Source organism: Mixophyes fleayi, chromosome 1 (assembly GCF_038048845.1).
Source record: "Mixophyes fleayi isolate aMixFle1 chromosome 1, aMixFle1.hap1, whole genome shotgun sequence".
In the NCBI taxonomy this organism is placed as follows: domain Eukaryota; kingdom Metazoa; phylum Chordata; class Amphibia; order Anura; family Limnodynastidae; genus Mixophyes; species Mixophyes fleayi.
This window is the reverse complement of record NC_134402.1, coordinates 218,359,966-218,383,235: the sequence shown is the minus strand read 5'-3', so window position 1 is coordinate 218,383,235 and position 23,270 is coordinate 218,359,966. Positions and strand designations below refer to the sequence as shown.

Genomic DNA, 23,270 nt, shown 5'->3' with positions numbered 1-23,270 from the left:
TCATTCATATTCATTTATTTCAATGCCAGCTGGAAAAAGCAACAGTTACATCAAATATAAAGTGAGAGTTTGCATTTAGTTATAGAACAAGTGCAAATTTGTTCTTAATTTGCTAGATGGGATTTTAAGCCTAATTCATGTGGCTATATGAATTTAGAGTAAGAGGTAGAAGAGGAGCTTTCTGGTCCCCAATTCAGCTTCTGAACAGCTTTAGGTTTTGTAGTGCCCATTTTTTCCTGCATAAGGACATTGCATATTCTTCATTCTTAACAGGTAACCTGCATTTTGGAACATTATTTACTTAATCAGATATTAATGATTATGGTAATATTATTGCATAAAGGAGAAGTTTGCTGAGTATATAGTAAAAGTTATACTAACATGTATTAAAACATTTTTATAGGAGATATTAAAATATGTACCCATTCAAATCGATGAACAAACCCCTGTATAAATAAAAATGATCTTAAACGTTGCAGCTGGTTACTGTGCTTTGGTATACGATGCAACACTGTAGCTTGCGAAAGGACTGTTAAATACAAGAGGATCAAAAGAATCGCAATACAAACCTACTATTCATTACCATTTGGTGTTTGTTTCGTGGTTTGTGTGAGGGCGAGGGAGGTTTTTTTTGTGTGACCCATCGAACAGGAGGGGGTATCCACTATTGACTAGACCAGGGTTGTCCAACCCGCGGCCCGCATGCGGCCCAGCACGCCTGTAAATGTGGCCCAGAAGGAGTTTTGGTTGTGACAAGCGGGCAGCGCTCTTAACGGGGAACAAAAAAAATCCTGCAAAAAAGAAAAGAAAATACTTACCTTGCGGTCACGTCAGCTGGTACTCCGGCTCCCTCCCTTGTCTCCTCCTCCGTGCGGCGCTCGCAGTGAATGTCGGGCGTGATGTCATCACGCCCAACATCCACTGGGGAGCGCAGCACAGAGGAGACACCCGCGCGAGAAGAACAATCAGCACAAGATTGGAGAAAAGAAGAGAAGAGGACAGGAGAACAAGCCGATTAAAAGGTAAGTTAAGGGGGATTTTTTTTTTTATTATTTCAAGGGACGCTGACAAGGGAATGAAAGTCACCTGGTCCTGGAGCATCAGGGACCTCATCTCCCTGCTACATACTTCTATTTGTATTACTAATGGGGCATTATATAATATTCTCTTTGGCCCTTTAGAAGTTGTTATCCCTTAACTAACATAGTGGTGTAATTAGCAAAACAGGTCACAATTTGGGGTCACAGTGGTGTATATGTCAGGTACCGCAGGCCTGGTCAGGGCACCCCGATATACAATGAAGGCTCCAAATTATACTACATTTACATATCTTCCCACTTGGTCTGGTTATTATTATTGGTATAGACTCCCTCTTTGATTTTTGTTCGTCTGCCTGTCTACTCGCAAAGCCAAGGTCATTTGAGAGACTGTAGTTATTGGGATTCTTAAAATACTGGGAAAAATCAATTTTCTATAGTACGAGTTGCCAAAGTGATCTAGTAAAATATTTTAATCGACTAAAATCAACCACAATTGTGTGTGTGTGTGTGTGTGTGTGTGTGTACACCTTTCATCATCTTATTGGTTTTGAGACCATATAGACTGTACAAGCTTGTTGTTGACGATTTCCACTGATATCACTCACTATTTACTAGATTATCTTTGTGCTATGCCTAAATCTGGGTACACACTACACGGTTTTCGTCCAATAATCGGCTCAAGCAGCCGACATACGACCGCTCGTTCAAAAGTCGGGTCAGTGTGTGTAGTGACACGATGGTCGAAAGTCTGCCCAAATGGACGATTGTCGCCTCATTTGGTTGGTCGTACAGTTTAATATTTTCGTTACAATCTCGTTTCCGTTGTGTAGTGTGTATAAACTTCCGACCGATCCACAACAGTGAGTACGAAATTACAATCATTGCTCACGACAACATGGCTGTAAAAAGTCGCTAAAGGGACGTCCGCTCTTCCCTTTATCGTCCTAAACAAGGCTAGTGTGTATGCAGTCCATGGACCGAGCGATCGGAACATCGATCGCATGTAAAACCGATCGGCACAAAAAGTTGGGGGAAAATTCTGTAGGGTGTACCTAGCTTTACAATGCAGAAATTAATGGTTTGACATTTTGCAATGTCTGTTGTGGTTTAGGGAAGTGATTTTGATGACAACATAAAATTTGCCTTTTGTGTCAATGTATACATGTCAAAATTATTAAAAGTTATGGGTCATTTTCACCTCAAAAGGACCAGCTGCAGATTCTGCTTGCTTTAATGCATTTCTGCATTACACCAATCCATTCAGAATCGCACATGAAAAAGAAAGTTAATATTTGGGTGTAGAAATAACCACCTACTCTGTAATAAGTGCTGAATAGGGTATCAGTGATTAGCATGATCATCTTCCAACATGCACATGTCATATTCTGTCTCTCAGACTGATGTGTAATGGGAAGAAACCAATGATCAGCTTAATAAATTTTTATATTATGGAACACTCCTCCTCCCAATTTTTCTGGTTGTTATTTTAACTCAGGCACTATTTCACATTAGATAGACTAAATAGATCTCAAAATCCCATTTATTGCTGTGGATTTGTCACCACAGCAATGGTTAGTGCTCACTTCAGAATTATTTCAAAACATTCTGTAGAGATAGAAATGATCTGCCAGGCTCTCATAGTAAAAAGCTACATTCTATATTAACCAACCCCTTAGATTAAACCTCTGAAAACTTCAATTTTACACCAAGTGCAGAGATTTTTCACTTCTCCGTGTAGCGATTGGCTTGCATGATCATCAAAAACTCTTCAGAGTATAGATCAAATTTATAAATGTACATTTGCCAGGGGTCTGGCAAGCTCTATTAAATGTTTCAATAATAATCCACTTTTACCATGTCAGAATCAGATATTGTTGTTTTTGGGTTTTGTTTTTTTTATAAATATCCCTGATAGAAGATCTTATTTAAACCTGGAAACTGGAGGAATCCCATAGGGGCTGTCAGAAGGGTTCAGATCACCCTAGGCGTTATGCTCATAGCATCCCCTGTCCTTCCATGCCAGGCTGTGAAACCTTCTGAGTGGTAGAAATAGCACCAGACAGAAAGGAAATATATACATCTGTAAATATCTGACACCAAGTGTCAAACTACAACATTACTAGAACAGCCTACTATATGTAAAGCAAATTTCTGATAAGCTGCGCAATTTGAAAAGATCAGTGGACTGTTGAACAAAGAGGATTTATGGAATCCATGGAAATTATCTACAATAACTAGAAATGCAAGAGAAAGAAAAGGAACTGTACTTCCTTAACCAATTATTCCTATATCCAATAAGGTATGTTATATCAAATACTTTCAAAAGGGGTATGCAGATATTCCAATTTCTACATCTAGCGCAATCAGATGTATAGCATAGAGAGTATAGATAAATTATCCATTACACCCAACAGTGAAAAAAAAAAAGTGTGCCAAGAATAGAGGTTATTAAAATATACCAGTGATTCACACACTATCTTTCTGATAAACACTGGTGAACTACACCTTCTAACTCACAATGGTCACACAAACACTTGTGCCAGACACAGTAAGGGACTGACAGGAGACACCCTATAATGAGGTTACAGGGCATTGTATGCATTAGAAAATCCATTGTGCTCTCTTCCCAGAGCCACAAGAGATTACTCAGATACAAAGTAGATGGAGAGAAAGATGAGGGCTCAACAATCTGAGCGAGAAGAACACCGTGGCCTCCAACCAGGATCATGGACCATCCTGTCAGCAACACGGCCAGTACAGCTACCATTCTCCACTCAGTCGCTGACACACCTGACTTCCTGTTGTGCTGCACTTTGGGACATGTTTAACTAGAGAGAACTATATCACTTCAGTTTTCAAGACTGGAAGTCAGGACGTGTAATCCTTATGGGTAACACATCACATGATAATCATGTCTTGTGTTAGACTGGTGGCGGGCAGGGTGATGTTATGGATTGGAACTACATCATTGTCAGGTAACATCGGCTGGGGTAGCTCTTCCTTCTCCTCTGGTAACATGAATCAGAGGTGATAGGTGAAGGTAGGGACACCTTAGTGATGATCAGCAGTGACAAAAACATGGAGTTCCCAAAAACCATGTGCTCTACAGATCCGTTCCTCCCGCCTCCCCCTATGCCGAACTTGGCAGGGCACCTTAGTCTTCTTTCATAGTAATTTCCTGGACTATGTGTGATCACCTCATGTACAGACATGAGAAAGCAGTTAATGGCTGGCCACTGTTGCAATGATATACTGACAGGAAGAAATGAATGCCAATAGCAGATCTTGTTTATCAAAAACAGTAAACGCTTTTGTGTCCACCACTATGGACTGCAGGAGGTTGATGTAAACTGATGCATTTTCAGAATCAATAATAGTGCATATCCCTAGTAAATATCAAATACTATACCCCTGTATGTGGCAGATCAATGTATTATTTACACATTGTTTATAGGCCAGTATTCCTAGTATATTAACATGGATCTGTTCTGTGTAAATCGTAAGCCTGTTCTGTACTCTGTATGCCCCATGTGTAATATGCAGGGGAAGACTGTCAATCTAAAATACAAGTGGTCCCACATGTGCAGGAAGCAAGAGGCAGACCGAGAAGTACGCCTCTCAAATGTACAACGTTAATGTTATGTGGTTGGACGTGTAGGCTAATAACTTAATAGTGGGCTGTAGATAATAATTTATTGGTGGGTTGATGATACTTTGATTGTGGAGCTATTTGACTTAATAGTGGTGTCATGGTAGTGCCTATTAACACATGTTGGGGTGGTTTGGGGGCTATTTATTAAATGGAAATACTAATACAATGCTGGACCTGTTTGGGTGAAGAGGGAAGGGGGAGGGGTAGAATTCACATTTAATAATTACACCTATTAATTTAATCTCAGGGCTGGCTGGGAGGGAGTCCTAGGGGGTTCACGTCATTCATTGCTAGACTTTCCATATTTCATGCACCTATGCCTTTTACAAACAGGGTCCCAATACGCCAGTATGCAGCCAACTGTCCTGATTTTGTGCGCTTATCCAACTCAGTCAGGACTGCAAAGAGAGTTGGAAGATATGTCCTTATTCACACTGTCCATAAAGGGAGCACTGCAGGCACTTCTGTTATATGCATTGCCGTATATTTGAAGTAGGTGCAAAGGGGTTCGAGAGCACTGGCTAAAATGAAAGCCACCCCACAAGCATGACTGATGAGAGGGAGATTGAGGTGGTTGAAGGGAAGTTTTACCTATGCACTCCATGATGCTGGCCACAACACCCCCTAACTTTTAATATGACTATTGTACTGTTAAAAAGCCAGACATGAACTACCACTAGGTGGCAGTACTAGATAAAGATTCCAATCTACAACTGAACTGAATTTTTGAGAGTTGATTAGGTAATGTTCTCCTTTACTGTGAAATCAGTACGCACCAAATAAAAGGATACATTTCACAAGAGTTTCTACAAATATAAAATTCAACTTCAGTAAATATTATTACAACAGCAAAACCACCACATATGGTAACACGGTCAGGAAAGACATACCACACCTGCACAGTACATGGTGATCATGGGTCCGTGCACACAAGTTGAGATGTAGTAGTGACCACATGTCTGTACACCATGAAGTTAGTTGAAAGACCGATGCATTGTGTTATGGTGTGCAAACGGTATATCCATATTAACTGTACAGGGGACACTATACTTTCCTTTGCCACACCATGCATGCCTCAGCAACTCCCCAAATCAGTGTCTTTGCTGCCCTTCATATTAAAAGAAGCTTGATCCTACTGCATTAAAGCAATAATAATGCAGCAATTTCTACATGACTGAAGAATGCAATCCAACTGATCTGGTCCCCATGCACATTGTGCAAGTTAAAGCTTGCCAGTGAGTGTCTGGTTCCAGTGGCGAGTAAAGCAGCACTGCCACTATCTTCTTCTGGCAGTTTATCTAGAGTGGAAGAAAACAGGATGTAGATGAACATTCTGCAAGCAGTTAATCTTGGAGGTAGTTGGCCCAGTTGAGTAGGAAGCTGAATCAGACTGGAATTTGGATAAAGCCATGAGCTATAATCTAAGAATGATTCACATCCTGCAGTCATTTACCTTGATTAACATTAAGCAATACTAGAGTCATACAAGTTTATGAAAATACTTTAGTCTTCACTTGTCAACACAAGAGAAAATGCTTGCATGCACAACACACACACACACATATACATTTCTTATTAATTTAGGGGGTCTTAACAAATAGACCCCTTAGTGAGATAACATAGTAAGATAAAAGCGATTGAAATAGGACTTTCACTCAGAAAAGTAAGCAGATGTAGGTGAAAATGGAGGTAGTTCAATTTTAACAATTTAAAATACAGAAAAGAGCAACCATAATGGTTTAAACACTGCATATACATGGAGACGCTCACGTGCCAACTGCATAGCATGCAGACTGCTAAATCTAAACCAAAAACGTCCTCTCTAAACGTCTATGTGTATTTTACTTTACTCTGACTGCTGCCATATGTCTGTTTCAAAGTGTGAAGACTTGCTGGAAGTCATGTAACATGTATCCATAACTAGATGATTTTATGTAACGGAAGTCCCAAACAGTGCACCATTTTGAGAACTCTAAAACACAATTCAAACAAATATTTGTAAGATATCCTGTAAGATATTACTGAAAGCGATCCAGAATGGAATGCATAAATGTCAGTGAGGGTAACGCAGTCTTTTACAGTAAAATAAAAATGGATTTGGATAATGCTACTTGGCCTGAGGTATTGTACTTGGCTTGTACACTGTAATGGACTCCATGGTGACATTGAATATCTTTAGACTTCAAAACATAGGTAGATCTGCATTATAGTCATGGGAAAATTATTATTTAAAAAAATAAAATAAAAAAAAAATCTTCCCTCCGCTCTGGTCCCACTGCTGAATGATATGCAATTATGCTATCAATTTTGGAAAATTGACCATAATGCAGCTTTTCCACTTTTCCATTTAAAGAAGACAAACATATTCCACAGCATGTCCAAAGTTTTTAATCAAGCATCAGTCCCTTCCACGATCAAGTTTACAATCTAATCTACCAGTATGTAAATACGAACATAGGGAAAACAAATTCTAGGGAGCCAACACCCTGGTGGAAAGGCCAATATGGCACATGGTACTCAATATTGTTAACAGTGATGGGATAGTTCCGGCCAAGCAGGGAAGGAGGAAGTTCAATACCAGGACATGTAAGGGCGCTCAATTGGGAAAAACGTTACTTATATTATTGGTATAAGTATAAAGAACATACTTTGCTGTACATAAAAATTCTGCCTTTAGAATTCCAGCACAAACTCATACAAACATTCACACCAGTCTAACAGATTTTAGGAATACCGCATAAGAGACATGAAGTCAGCAGTTCTATCCACCACCTCAAAACCTGAATAGCAAAGTAGCACTTTTAAATTTGATTAAAAAAATAAAATTGAAAGAGCCTCCCACGTTCTCACTCTTTCATCAAAAACTTTAGCATATTTTTCATATGGATTGGATTAAAACTTCATTACAGAAAAAGAGCAGAGTTGAATATTTTTTCAATACATGGGAGAGTTTAATAGGTTTATTGCAGCAAGATATACGTATACAAGTGTGGAGGAGTTCCCACAGTACAGAATGGTACGAGTTAAGAATGTGTGCTGGTGACCGTCCGATTGAACAAACTTCATCCGATTAGTCAAGGATTGTCAGAGGGTGTCAGCCTGTATCCCTGCGCTTATACACGTATTTATCTGTTCTTCAGATGCCAAAACCAAAGCGCTCTTTGTACGTGATATTGGGTTATGCAACCCATCTGTAACATATATGTAAGTGACCTTATGCCTGTAAGCATATTGTATGATACTCTGCTCAATGTAATCAATGTGCTTTATGTTAAGGTCTACCTCAGAAATAAATAAAAAAAAAAAAATAATAAAAAAAAAATATTCATATTATTTAGTTTTATGGTAGTAGACCAAGGTTAGTCCCAATTGCAGACATACACGCAGAGAGAAATGGACCAATAAATATAATGTAATGCATGGCACATGATTGTGCTGTAAAATTTGGAACCACTTACCTGAGGAAAAGGGGATGAGGAATTCACATTGTCTTTAGGGGGGCTCAGAGGTGCATTGTCTCCTGCTGATCCATCCAGATTATGTGGTTGGCACAGCTTCCTAAGGTGACAAAGAACAGCACACAGCTCACATAAAAGGAAAGGAGAAATGGTGAATCAAATCAAACATCAGGTGTCGGATGTGTGCCCTAATATTAGAAACTTTGATGGTGCAGGTCTAGTCTCTGATAACGCTCTGAAATGGAAAAAAAGGGAGGAGCAGTAGTGCACAAAAAGCTTTGTAGATCCAAGCAAGTGGGGTGTAGGCTCCTAGGTAGAAAGAGTTCTTTACAGATTGGTGGATTCAAACACAAAGGCAGGACCAAAGAGGTCTTCCTGTGACTAAAAAAAAAATAAAAAAATAAAAAAAAAAATACATGACTAAGAATGGTGTAGTTTTCAATGGGCATTTGTCCATTTCAGTAACGGTTTAGCAACTGATTGCATGCCATGGATATGGTTTTCAAAATCTTGTGATCTAGGACTACTCTAAAACATTTGTATAAAAAGTTGCAATCTAAATCAAGTTATTAAAAACATTATATTTATTGCGAATTATATTTCTTCCTTTATAACAAGGTGGTTAGTTTTCTTCCATATAAATTTTCCTGTAATAGAGAGCACAATTTACCGGACAAGTATCCTTTTTAGCAGCTGCTGGTCTCCTTCAGAGTAACCAGGCCAATCCTTCTGAACCTCTTTGTACATACAGTCTTTCAAGGTGTAAGTGCAGTCTTTGGCACTTCGATTTGCCACCTGAAAAATGATAAATTAGGAATAAAATACACAAAAACCCCAGCTGATCAAGCTCAATTTCAGCTTAATCAATGCATCAGTCTATACACTCAGAGAATTGAAAAAAAACAAAAGCCTGCAATTAAAAGAATAGTCATTAGAGTGGTAAATATAAAATGACAATACTTGCAGTAGTACCACTGCAATTACTGTAAAGACTAAACTATGTAGCTGGAGATAATTTATTGAGTTTGGAAGAAAGATGATTTAGTCTCGAGTCATCTGTCTAGAACTGAATAGATATTTTTTTTTTTTTTTTTTTTTAAGGGAAATGACTTTTATACAGCAATAACCCCATTTTGAATGAACACTCTTTAAATGCAAGTTAATATCCAGAGATTTTACTCCCTTGCCAAGTCTATGACCTACAAGTAAACCAAAGCTGTTCACCACGGGATCATGGATTAACATTGGAGAAGCCATTAAATTCAACGCTACTTGTTAGGCAATTTATAAGCCAATGTCTGAATATAAGCACAACTAAATAAAGAACTCACTGAAGGCAATATTTTGCACTGCCGGGTAGCAAGTTACTGAACCTCTGGTAAACAAACCAACTACTTTATACAATGTTCAAGAATGCGAGTTGCAAGACATGATTTCCTCTATCAACGTTTAACAAACAGGAAGGGACTGTTAAAAGCTGCATTTCTACTATAAAAGAACCAAAAACTTCAAACACTAACTAAGTGGGTTTTTGGAAGGTTAGACTACCAAGCACAAGTTTATCTGATGTTACACACTTATGGCAAATTGAATTTCCCCTGTTACTGTAAAAAGTAACGCGGCCTGCCCACTATTACCAATATTATGGTAAGTGTGCATAATTACCGTTAATACAGGAATTACAACGCCAGCTTTTTGAGACGCGAGCAGAAATCTGTTTTGAAAGTATCGAATTAACGGCAATAGGCTTACCGTGCATGTATTCTGGGGGGAATTGAAATTCCCCTTTAAAGTGGTTTTCTGAACATTTTTTTTTTTTTTTTTTAAACCTAAAATTAAAAAAAATGCATAATCTGTAGTTTCACTATAAAATGAGTACAGAATGAGACAACCCCTTAAAAATGCAATATAAAACATACCTAGAAATAAACTATACTAAATGTATAATTATTAGACATTGTAGTACAGGGAAATACATCATTTTACCAAATCAATAGGTGGAGGGGGGAGGGGGGGGGGTCTTTAAATAAGAAGTTAGCAGTGAACTGCTTGTAGCCGACAGAACGAAGACAGACTGTCTGCATGTGACTGGAATGGGTCTCAAACCATGTGCCCATCAGCCAATCAGAGGTGGGAGGCATGCAAAAAGGAGCCTTTCAAGCGCACGGCTGCAGCCTGTGAGACTCATTGACCAAAGAAAAGAGCTGCCGAGGTGCACTGTAAAAGACCGACATGTGGTTAGAGGACACATCAACCAAATTAGAAATAGTTGTGAGGACAACAGAGAAACAAAAAAAGGGGCGAGGGAAAAAGAAGCAGTTGTAAGGTGAAAAAAAAAAAAGGGGTTGTTAGAAGAGAACTTAGTGGGTAAAAAAAATGCAGAATGAGAAACAGGTTAGAAATGGAGGAAGTTGAAAGGAGTGCACAGACTGACAAAAAAGGAAGATTTAAAGACTGTGCCTAATAAGAGACCACTACCAGCAGGTAGACATAGCTGAGGACCTCCTGTGATGCTTAGCCAATTTACAAAGGACTGGCTTGGCAAGTGGCAAGACTTCTCAGACCGCTTCTTGCTAGAGCAGTATAGATTGGAACAGTGCCATAAAGAACAAGTTATTTCCAGGGCATGAAAATTAACAGTACAGAGAGTAAAGCAGCAGCCACCAGAACTACAACCTACAACCAATCCAGCAACCAAAAGAAGAGTGAATAGAGTACCCCTGCCGGAAGCTCCAGCTCCATGGCTGCCAGAGAGGTTTGCTGAACAGCCTCCTGGATTCAGATGAATCCAGGAGTTGCAGTGCCTCATGAGGGACCCAGTAGGCTAAAGCTGGGTACACACAACAGAAATTTCGACCAACTTTTTATGCAGAGTGATTTTACATGCGATCGATGATCTGATCGCTCGGTCCATGGACTGCATACACACTAGCCTTGTTTAGGACGATAAAGGGAAGAGCGGACGTCCCTTTAGCGACTTTTTACAGCTATGTTGTTGTGAGCAATGACTAATTTCGTACTCACTGTTGTGGATCGATAGGAAGTTTATACACACTGCACAGCGGAAAGGAGATTGCACCGAAAATATTAAACGGTACGACCAACCAAACGAGGAGATAATCATCCATTTGGGCAGACTTTCGACCATCGTGTCACTGCACACACTGACCCGACTTTTAAACGAGCGGTTGTAGGTCGGCTGTTTGAGCCGATTATTGGATGAAAACAGTGTAGTGTGTACCCAGCTTTAGCCGCATACTGGAGCTCAGGAAGCTCCAGCTGGGGACTTCTGCCAACAGATCTGGCTGCCCTTCCCCTAGCACCAATTTCAGCAAGGGGGAGAGCCATGTGCAGGCTGCATGAGTCAGCCTGGATTGGTTAAAGGGGCAGGAGCCCTGTTGTCCATGTAAAATGCAGTACTCCATCTGTACTTGTGGATTATCACTAGTACCTCCACTAGTGTGTAAAGGTCCTTGTCAGGACTCTTGAGGAAGAAAACATCACTGCTTGAAGATTCTGCCTGAGGCCTATTACCTGCTATATCCTGTGACCAACAGATAAGAGCTTACATCCTAATCAAGTTCCTGGCTGTCCTGTGTTGAACCCAGCGTGTGTGTCAATGCTTTGCCCACTCCCAGAAGTCCTGATCCATAGTAAGCGGTCACAAGGTCCCAGCCAGCCCACAGCAAAAGGGCACTGCAGCCGCTTTACCAGAAACTCAGAAGTGAGCAGTTTTGGGTGCTGTTGAAGGAGCCTAGCGATGGCAGACAAATTTTCCTACGACAATTGCGCAGTTGGCATTAACAGTTGAGTGCCTGATGGCAAGGGGACACCAGAAGGTCAGTAACAGAAACCCAAAATAAACTGCAGGAAGAACATCCCACCCTCCATCCCTTCCTCCTCCACCAACAGAAGGGCTGGCGAAGTAAGCCCATCCGGTCACAGTATGTTTTTCACACAACTAGGTACGTACGTACTTAACACTGAGATTATAGAATTGTACAGAAATTAGTATATAGGTATGCCTCTTTAAATAACTTAGAACTTTATACACAAGTATCAAATTCTAAACTGTTATCTGGAGCATGAGAAAGGGTGAGCATAGGGACAAAGATCATTCCTACAGGAGTATCCTGTTATTTTGGGGCCCTCACTTTTCTGCCTCAAGGTTAGTAAATATGTAGAGATAGAAGCAAAGCAGTCACCAGTGAAAACAACCCAACAAGAGCACCACAAAGAACAAGTCAGTCTGGGACTCTGAAGTCATTAGAGCCAATGCATTGGCAGTGTTCAGCAGCCAATGTAACATTGATATACAAATTTTAATAAATTCACTATTACAAAGCTCATGCTTCATTTATCAACCATTTTGGAAACACAACATCTATCACTGGCAGACATTCTCTTGGCTCTCTAAGCATCACAGCACTATTTACAGTGAGATTTTCATTAAATTTAAGTAGAATTGAGAAGTATACTGCTTTAGGGATACAAGTACCTCAATAATGAAGGCATAAATCAGAAAGATGGCAAGTAACCAAGCAAACAGGTCAATACCAGATTTGCCATCTTGCCAGTGTAAAAATGCATGCACTTTAGTTAAATTTAAGATTTATTTTTGGCCAAAGTAAACCATTAGATAGCCAACAGTCACATTCTAACGCACACAGTAATTACCCTTGTTTAAGTGGTAAGACTCCCCAGATGTTTTCATCTCAGGGTGCTTAAAAAGGAGCTAAAGAAACCAAAACTATCACGTATGGCCTCATACTGTCTTTGACTACCACATGTTGCTAATCAATTTATTCTCCCTTCTATAGTTTATCCTAAAAAATATACATCGAACTGTCTCTTTACCCACATCTCATCCCCTATATATGGTGCTGTGGAACCCCTGTGGTGCCTAATGAGATTTTGTTAATAAATCTCCTAAATCTCTCCAGGCTTATAAAGTAAAAATAAATATCTCTATCTATATATATCTATCACATCACAAACACTATATATGCACATACATACACAGTCGCTTTTAAAGAGGGCTACAATAAGGACAAAACGCCTGTATGTTATCTTTTATTTCCCTATTTATACCTTGTGTATTTGTTACTCTTGAAATGTGGCATTCTGATGCTCTCTTACTGCTATATTACAAAACATAAAAAATGCTTTTCTCCTCACCATAAGAAAGTAGAGCAACAGGGTCTCAGAACATTGTTGTTAAACTTTGCATGACAGAAGTATGCCCATCTATGATTGTACCTTTTCAATGAGTTAATGCTCCACACCACAAAACTAGGAAAACCCTGTCCAGGAATACAACTGAATTCAGCTTATTTTGTATACAGTTATGGCCAAAAAAATATTGGCACCTGAGCAGTTTTTGCCATCAACTGTTTCATGGATGTAATTGTGCAAATGAAAAAAAATATCTTGGGGCCCACATATGTGTTTGATTTGCAGTGGAAACCAAAACACAGTAAGAAAAAGAACAAAAATAGCTTAAACACACAGAACTCATTAAATGGGTTCCAACGAAACTGCTAACATTTTAATGAATGGTAAGCAGTGTCCCCCAGACTGGATGAAAGAGAAATAGGTTTAGTTATGTTGTGGGTTTGCTGTGCTTCATCTGGTAATGGGTGTTTTTGAACATCTGGATATTACAAAGCCATTTTGGAGCACAACGTTGAACCCAGTGCAGCTTGGAGGTCTCCTCAAAGGTTATAGCTCTGCCAAAAGGACAGTGACTTAAACACTTTAAAAAAGCACCCAGGAATGGTTCCAGACAAGACACGTGACAGTCCAGCAACGAGTCCAGAACTAAATCCCATTGAACACTTGTGGAGAGATCTGAAAACAGTTGGGAAAAGGCACCCTTCAGATCTGGAGCAGCTTCCACAAGAGTGGACCAAACACGAGAGCACAGAGAGCTTATCCACACTACATGAAGGAGTTAATTGCAGTTATTTTGACCAATGGCTGTGCCAATAAATATTAAGTCTAGGATGTCAATGACATTTCTTTTAAGTTTCTTATTTAAAAGGATACAGTATTAAATTTAGAATCAAAAGTGAAAGAATTGGAGACTAAATACTGGTAGTTACATCCTACGTTTAGAGGAAAAGTTATTTGGAAAAAGTGAGCGGATGTCAATATTTTTGTTCACGACTGTACAGTTTCTAGCAGCACGTACTACAAACCCAAAACAGTGTCCAAGTCTCAGTGACGGAGATAACCATTTATAATGTTGAAGGAAAAAACTGTTTCAGAGGACAGATGATCATGTGTGTTTACCAGGCCTACCATACCATAAGATAAATAAAGTTAGGAATGATCATTGTTGCATAATCCACTTTAGTACACTGTTAATATACACTGACCTGTTGCAGGAGGCCATCCAGCAAATCCTTGTCCTGCATGGAAATCCCATCCTTTTGCAGGCGCAGAATAAGCTCAGGCTTCTTGTACGGTTTAAGCGCCAGTAAGTGCATCACCCTGTCTTTGAAGGGTCGATTAGATAGATTGGTGGAGCTTTTCTTGATTGCGCTGGCCAGGTTGACTGGTGTAGGTCGCTTTCGAGACGGAACAGCATCTGAGACACCTGGAGCTGGTTTTCGGACTTGAACTTTTCTGCCTGAAGGAAGGAGTCATTAATAAGTTACATCAGTAGTAATCCGTGCGATCAGATAATGATGGAACCATTTGTGGAATGGTAAAATTAATTTCAAAATAGTTACTCCACTCTTTTCACTAAATGCCCTAAACCTATCTGATGCTTTAGTCAGTCAGTCATTCTTGTAAGCCATATAGTCAACATATCTTCAATATACTTCTACAAATACCTTTCTAACTGTACAACAAGTTAACAGACCTGGGAAAGGAATTGTGTAGCCACAATCTTCTGTATTTATTTAGAATGCTAAAATACATCTCCAGTAGAATGAACTAGCAGACAATCAGCTATGAAAACGCACATCATTATGCAGATCATTTTCTCACCATACTAAGACTATGCTCAGCTTTAAACACAACGGTCCACATTTGAGGACTGCAAGAGGGTAAAGGTTTAAGTTGAGTGGATTTAGGACATTCCTTGCCAAGCACAAGAAATGACACAGATGTACCTAGTTTTACATAGCAGTAAGTAAAGGACCAGAGAGAAATTGACATGGGATAAAGTGATTACATATTTAGGATGTTCCTTGCTGTGTAGAATGGAACAAAACCACTTCTGTTCTGAAAAAGGACTAGCTCTGTGCAGGTAGGCACCTGCCCCTGATAATTCCACACACACAATTAACTTAAAATATAAATAAGGTTAAATCAAAACAGTATTTATTTTTTTGAGGGGGAAAACAAAGAAAACAAGCTAAATGGAAAAAAAAAAAAGTTTGATCGCAAAGTGATAGGAGGTTGAGACTTGATAGGTTTACACTTTGCAGACCTCTAAAGAGGTACACTGCAGTGGTGGAAAAATCCGGTTGTAACACAGTAGGAGGTGCACACAAAATAAAGGTTCTTTTTGATGCTCAAAGCAATGTCATCTCCCAGAACTACACATTTCATTGTCAGCCTCTTGCTTGTTCAGAACACAAATGTGTTAAAAACAATTATTAATAATGTCCTTAATGGAAGATCCTTAATATATTTAATTCCTTGTCTGCACTGATATGAAAGTTGCATCTTTAACCTCAAATCTACTAAAAAAAAATAAAAAAAAATGAAGGACTGAAATTATATTGTTTTTCTCCTTATTTCATAAAGCTTTTCCTGTTCATAATTACAAAATAAAGTTTGAGGTTTATACAATGAATTGTTTACTTTTGTTGTTTATAGTACTAATTGAAATGATTTCCCTTTTGTTCCATTATTCTTCGATCCATTCCCACAAATACACTTGTTCCTTTGCCTAGTAGGATGTCACATTACCCCTGACAAAGTCTTTCTAGCTAATGCGTATTCACTCCAGGACTAGCAGCTTGGTAATCTTCCAGTTCCCTGGGGCCAAGAAGCGTAGAACAGCTCAATACTACACACTGTACAAATGTAGGCAAACAGCCAAGCAGTGCTGTCCAGTGATGTCATCTGGCATGTGTAGAAAGCCTACAACTTCAGCATACTCACCGGGATAGTTGTGGGATGAAGTCATACAACTAGAATCCTAGCCAGCTGAAATGTTTAGCAGAAGTCCTATAAACACGACTTAATATGTGGTGAGCTAATCTAGCCATGTGAACTACAGAAACTCAGATGGATCTTTAAATTTACTGGAGCCAAGACAGCACAGTGGCCTAGTGGTTAGCACTTTTGCCTCACAGCGCTGGGGTCATGAGTTCAATTCCCGACCATGGCCTTATCTGTGTGGAGTTTGTATGTTCTCCCTGTGTTTGTGTGGGTTTCCTCCGGGTGCTCCAGTTTCCTCCCACACTCCAAAAAAACATACTGGTAGGTTAATTGGCTGCTATCAAAATTGACACTAGTCTCTCCCTCCCTCCCTGTCTGTGTGTAAGTGTGTGTCTACATTAGGGAATTTAGACTAAGCTCCAATGGGGCAGGGACTGATGTGAGAGAGTTCTCTGTACAGCGCTGCGGAATTAGTGGCGCTATATAAATAAATGATGATGATACTGTCAAGGATCACATTCAACAAGCCATAAAAAAAAGAAAATTTAAAGTTAATTAAGTCTCTAAACAAATGTTAAGGGAATGGGTTTCATAAATTGAAAAAAATATTTAACAGACCCTAAACATGGTTTTTGTTTGTATATGGATTTTTTCCTTTTTGCAAAGTAGATGTTTTGTCAACTTCTAGCCTATGGAATGCTCCTTGCAAAAACATCAATGCAATCAGTAAGAGAAGAGATCTCAACATCCATCACAGTATGCAAAGATCACAGTATGCAGCACCCATAAACTCGTAAGCTCATAATGAGCATGCATTTAGGCATACATCAGGGAGTACAGCAAGGGGAGACTGGTTTTTTCTCTTCCCTTCGTAGGAAAAAAAAAAAAATCACAAGTCAACTCTCATCGATACCAGCAAGAAGAAACCCTGGTGTATGCTGAAAGGTGCATTTTATATTCTTTTTTGTGTTTGCATAGGTGGCTTAACAAAAAAAATAAAACGGTCACAAATTTGCAGAGGATCTTAATAAGAAGCTAGGACCATCAGTAAGACTAATGATTAGGCTGCAGTGCTCAATTGTGCCAAATGTATGGTCTTAGGTTTCTGTCAGAGGAACCAATGTAAAACCAACCCACCCGCTGCCCCCGTTAAACAGACAAAAAAAAACCCCCAAAAAAACAAAACAAAAAAAAAAACACCACACATACCTCCATAACGGCCACCCATTTTGATGACTATGGCACTTCTGCTCTTGTTATCCTCTTCAGCCTGCGCCATGCTCTGCCGCGCTTTCTGATATGAGTCATCTGTGGCACATACAGTGATTTTATCCTGGATGCTGCCCAGACAGTCCAGCGTGATATTTCCATTGCTAGAGTGAAAGTTTGTAAAAAGTTAAACATGGCCCCTTTCTACCTTGCAACACTGGCACAGCTGTTACTATTTCTGCCTCGCAGAGCTGGACTTTAATTCAGACCAGGGTCCTTATTTGTGTGGCGTTTGTTACTTAGGGTTTGCATGGCTTTCCTCCCAACGGCCAAAAACAGACTGGTAGGTTAATTGGCGCCTGACAATGAACAAGTGTCTATGTATGTGTATGGTAGGAAATTTAGATTGTAAGCTCCAATGGGGCAGGGACGGTTGTGAATGACTGCATATTTTCTGTACAGCCCTTCGCATATTTTCTGTACAGCCCTTCGCATATTTTCTGTACAGCCCTTCGCAATATGATTGGTGCTACATAAAAGATAATACATATGCATTTGTTAAAGTCACTTAATTTGACATCTTCCACATCCATACTATAGGATGCAATGCTACCAAAATGGAGATTGTTTGATAAAGATTAGGAAATAAGCTTTTCCATGAGAAATGCTTTCTGAAAATGTTATTAGAGCTTATAGAAGTGATCACAGCAACCAATTAGGTGGGCCAAATCGCTCTCAGTTGATGCTTGCAGGTCATACCCCAGAGCAAGTTATTTATAAGAAGGCACGGGGGGTTTAAAAGATTCCCAGGTGCTGATCCAGGTAAACAAGTTGTTAGCAACACTGCTCAGCATGAGCTCTATGGGACTTGAGCTGGGGTAGGGGCACAGCAACAACACACATGCCCACCGCATCTGTATTTGCTTAATATGTTGTGCTACACCAATTACTAAAATTCCTTAATTTAATGACCCAAATTTATAAATTAAATCTATAAAACCACTTAAAAAAAGACTACTAAACCTAAGACCCAAGTTCCCTGGCATAAAGAAATTACTAATAACATTCACTGACAAGCAAGTGTCCAAATAGCTTGCCCGAACTGGAGACATTTCACATTGTACTAAGCAGTCAAGAGCAAAATATTGACAACTATTATCAACCATTTCAGTCTGCAGTACCCTTCAACTGAATTTATGACAGTTTCTGCTGTGTATACAATTCTCTCACTCCAAGATCCCAAATATATTCTGTTATAAAGCTCTCCTGATGCTACGGATACTGTCTGTTTTTTATTTTCTTTTAAATGCAGCTTTTATTTTCGATTTAGTTAAACTTTTAAATTAAAAACCACACATTTTGCAAACATGACCATAATATAAATCTATTAGATAGTGTAAACTAAAAGATACATAGAGAGAGTGGTGGGGAGAAATCTACAAAGACTTATGTGGTGTGGTCCTACAATGTTGAACTAACAATGTTAGCTTTTAAACTGTTGGACTTTTAGTAAAACAGGCCAATCTCTGACCTACACCCTGCTTATTTAGAAACAGCCACTGCACACAGTTTTATGAGTTACAAACATGGGTTTAGGGGAGCAAAAGGAAGTTGAGCAGATATTTGGGCCTTTGAATTTAATGTCTGAGATGAGAATTTTTAATTCAAAATACACAATGGGGAATATTCAATTGTCCAAAAGTCCCGCGGCGTTAAAACTACTACCGTTATTACGGTAATAGTTAGCTGGATTTCAGCTTGCGGCTCAGGGAGCTGCGAGCTGAAATCCAGCAAGTAAATTACCGTATTAACAGTTTTTCCGTGCACTATTACCGTAATCTCGGACCGCGAGATTTTTCGCTGACAATTGAATACACCCCAATGTGTTCTGAATGCTCAAATACAGTTGCTCACTGGAGGGATAAGATGTTTGAAAAAAAATGTATTGGCAGTGATGCCAATTCAACTTTTCAAACAAGTCAGTCACTTTAAGCATCATTGCTTTGGTGTAGCCACTCTGCTCATACAAGCAACAAAGTTCTGTGCCCTGGGCATTTCAGAATTGTAGGTGTAAATTTACAATAGTGTTCACAAAAGGCCTTTCATTTGCACGGGTTACAATTCTGCTAAATTGGTTTAAACAGGATCTGGAAAGACTTACAAATGTCCGAATTTCCATAAAATGACAGAACACTACAGGTCTGTCATTCTAATTAAAGACAGGAAGTCTGGAATGAATGCAGAAAAATTGACCCGGAAAACCACAATGTGTGATACCCCATCATAAAGAATCAAAATTGTACTTTATTTCATCTAGCAGAAAGCAAAACTGGTTCAGTCGATGACCACCATTGGAGCATGCAGGATTATATCAGAGCACAAAACATGAGCAGATAAAGTAAGGTAGCGGTTAATATCTAAAATGTTACCGAGAAACATAATGCATGAATTGGACATGGTCAATAGCATCTGTCAAAGCCATGGTACCTGTCCAATACAGTAAAATCTTCCAGCAAAAAACTTTTGCTTTTTTAATGAGATCTGCATCGTGTGAACGGCAATCCCAGATGTTGGCCCTTATTCTGCTATTGGAAGGAATCTTTTACCCAAATAAAAAATTGATATATTAAAATACCAAAGTATTCTAGCCATATAGCATAAGCCTCCCAAACAGATTATTTTACCCGTTTTGTTGGTAAGGTACTACAGTACAAATTTTTAAAACAAGACAGATAAGTTTTTCCATCCCTTACAATGATATAGCAGAAAACTGTATAAGCAAAACTATTGTGGTCTTCACACAGAGCTTTGTCCAAAACCTGTACACTCACTGCTGCTCTCTGATTATATATATTTCTTAAACATGCAAGTCTTTCAGTTGTCGTATGGAGAAGAAAAGCAATAAGGTTGTATTCAGACATAATCAAGTCACTGAGGCAGCTTGAGTTGGACAGAACTCACCTTTGAATGTACTGCTGGATGCAGTCGAAACTCCCTTGAGGGCTATCCCTGCCAACATTTGATAGATAAAACGTGAAAGTTCGCACTTCCGCAGGGCACTCTGGTCGAGGAATGGTGATTTGCTGTGATAAAAAGGGAGGGGGGAATTTAGAATACAGTCAGAACAAAAGCAATACAGATTTATGAATCAACACATGAAATAGGGACCAAGAGGGAAAAATAAGCTCAATGTGATGGCATCAGAATGAAAACCTCACGTGGAATTGTACTCATTTACAGGAACTTTCGTTACATGTATAAATGTATGACAACTGCTTGGCCCTTCTTCCACTCCTCATTACAGGCTGCACTACATAAATGTAAAAAGGAAAGGGCAGAGTCAGGTCATTGGAAAAGCCTAGTGTGAAATGGTCTTAGAACTGTAGATTTCATTTACACTGAGCAGTGTAAGCTTAAAGATAGGAGGGGAAAATATAACTAGAGTGATTAAAAGTGAAACAATTTTTTTTGTGTTTCCTATAACAAGTCCTTAGTTATGCAAATAAACAGGTTCCTTTCAAAGATTTCTAGAGTTTCTTGAAGGATAGGGTCCTTGAGTTGTGAAAAGGTTACCAAGATCACCATGCCACCTGGCAGAATCTCACTTTTAAAAAGTCATTGCAAAAAAGAAAGCTAATTACATCAGTGAATTAGAGCAATGCCAACTCATTAGAGTATCAAATTTTTATACTGGGACAGCCCAAGTTACATCCACTAGGACCAATGATCGGCCAGTTTCCTCAGCCACAATATACAGATAATATGTTGACAAATTTCTGCTCAGAAACAATAATACAAAACACTGTGGCCATATTAATTGCAAACAGCACTGCATTACAAAGTAACCTGCACAGGATCAAGCCGAGAATCACTATTACAGGACATTTACATTACAGTAAATTATGCCAACCAACATTTTATACAGCAAATAAAGCTACCACCACTTTGGAAGTTACAGGAAACATTGTGAAATATGTAATTATTTCTTCATCTACGCTTTGTTTCTCATGCCATACATAGCCTGCATTTAGCATTTTTTAGGAAGTGCATAATGAAAGTGGAAACCTGAATAGTGTTAATGGAATTAGCAGCTGATATAGATATAGATATATAGATATAGATATACACACACACACACACACACACTTTTTTACAAGTTACTGCAAGTCCCAAAACAGGGACCAAAGTCCACAGCCTTATCTTTATTTAAATGTGACATTTAAGTCAAATTCAACATTCCATACATTTTTGGGAGCCACACAAATACATGGTTGACAGGAGTAATAACTCAGGACAGGTACTTTTTGCAACTTTGCATTGTACAAAGTCTATTAAGACAGATTTTTATTTTTCTACATTAGAAAGTGTACTGTTTCAAGCAAGTAGTGTTAGAACAGAAATACCACCATAACGTATGGGGCGTGGTGCTTGAATAGAAAGTGGGAATTACTGAACAGAAGGTTCACACAAAATAAAAGTCAGATCACCTACAGTGATTTACCTACAGTATATACAGCTCTTGACAGGTGCCAATTAGTGGTGATGCATGAGCAACACTGGACAATTAATGCAGTTTTGAGATTTTGTTTGTTGCTCATTTAATCTGAAAATAAAGTTTAATTTTCTTACAAAAAATAACTGGCTACTTACTGGTCTAAAATGCAATTTATTCTTCATCTAAGCCAGAGGGCCCAAAACCATTGGCTCACCTTGCCATGCAGGATGGATTGCTATAATGCAATTTAAAAATCTCCTACATGCAGATACAGCACTAAGCTGACATAACTTTGTACATTTTACCATAATGGACAATTTGTAAGCCGTAAAGTAAAAGGAAACATGCAGTCAATGCAAAGCCTAATCAATCGGAAGAAGCATTTATAGGAGTTTTTTTTACTGCAAACTGCTAAGTGCTCTAGCTCTAAAGAAAGCTACTGATATTTGCTCACTGAGATACAGAAATTTTTCTCAATGATTCAAGATCAGCAGGGAATCTTCCAATGTAAAGAAATAGACCTTGTAATACTCCACAATTATTTTTTATTATTTATTTATAATTAAGCATTTGTAGTGCAAAGTTAGTATTTCCTTCAGTCAAAGTCTTTGACACTGAAATCAACATTAATAAGTTTCTTGAAATATTGAAAACAAGCTGGATGTATGCACTTTATTTCATACAGACGAACGTTTCACACTGAAATGTTTGGTCAGAACAGAGGAACCTGCTCACAAGCTTTTAGACCTCTGTTGAAACCGCCCACTTGAAGGTGTAGAAACGAGTCAAGCGACACCGGCATAGGAGGGAGATACATTATACAGCACTGTCCGTGGGAGTAATACTACGTGAAGATTACAAACCTCTTCAACATACAGACTATGTTTTCTTAAAATCTACATAATAGGATTTTGCCAGAGCTCTTTTCAAGAATTTTCTACAGTTGTGGACTGCCGATAGTATTAATAGTGTCAAATAAGACAACATTGTGGCATAACATAGGAACACTATCATCCCCTTGATTGGGAACATTGGAGTCAATTATACATACCATACTAATGGATATCACCAGTTAAGGACAATAATTTGTTATAGCACAGACACCATCACTTAATGATATCAAATTGTTTGGAAATATTTATGATTTTCTGCTATGCTAAGCGTATTAATATATTGCATATTTATCAACGTATAATATATTTTTATTATCGTCTTAATAAATTGTAATTAAATTTTATTATCAGCGTTCTTCTACATCTATATTTCTTCATTTCTGGGATTTGCATAACAGA

The 23,270-nt window shown here is 38.8% G+C and overlaps 1 protein-coding gene across 2 annotated transcripts in view; it reads right to left on the bottom strand.

Annotated features, from left to right (window-relative positions):
- ELL (elongation factor for RNA polymerase II) overlaps positions 1-23,270 on the bottom strand; it is a 72,220-nt gene that overhangs the window by 10,768 nt on the left and 38,182 nt on the right. For both annotated transcript variants that reach the window (XM_075205280.1, XM_075205282.1), the window contains exons 3-7: positions 20,445-20,566; positions 17,484-17,647; positions 14,531-14,784; positions 8,821-8,945; positions 8,156-8,250 (exon numbers count right to left, since the gene is read on the bottom strand). In XM_075205280.1, coding sequence (XP_075061381.1) covers positions 8,156-8,250; positions 8,821-8,945; positions 14,531-14,784; positions 17,484-17,647; positions 20,445-20,566 — 760 coding nt within the window. The remainder of the gene's footprint in view (positions 1-8,155; positions 8,251-8,820; positions 8,946-14,530; positions 14,785-17,483; positions 17,648-20,444; positions 20,567-23,270) is intronic.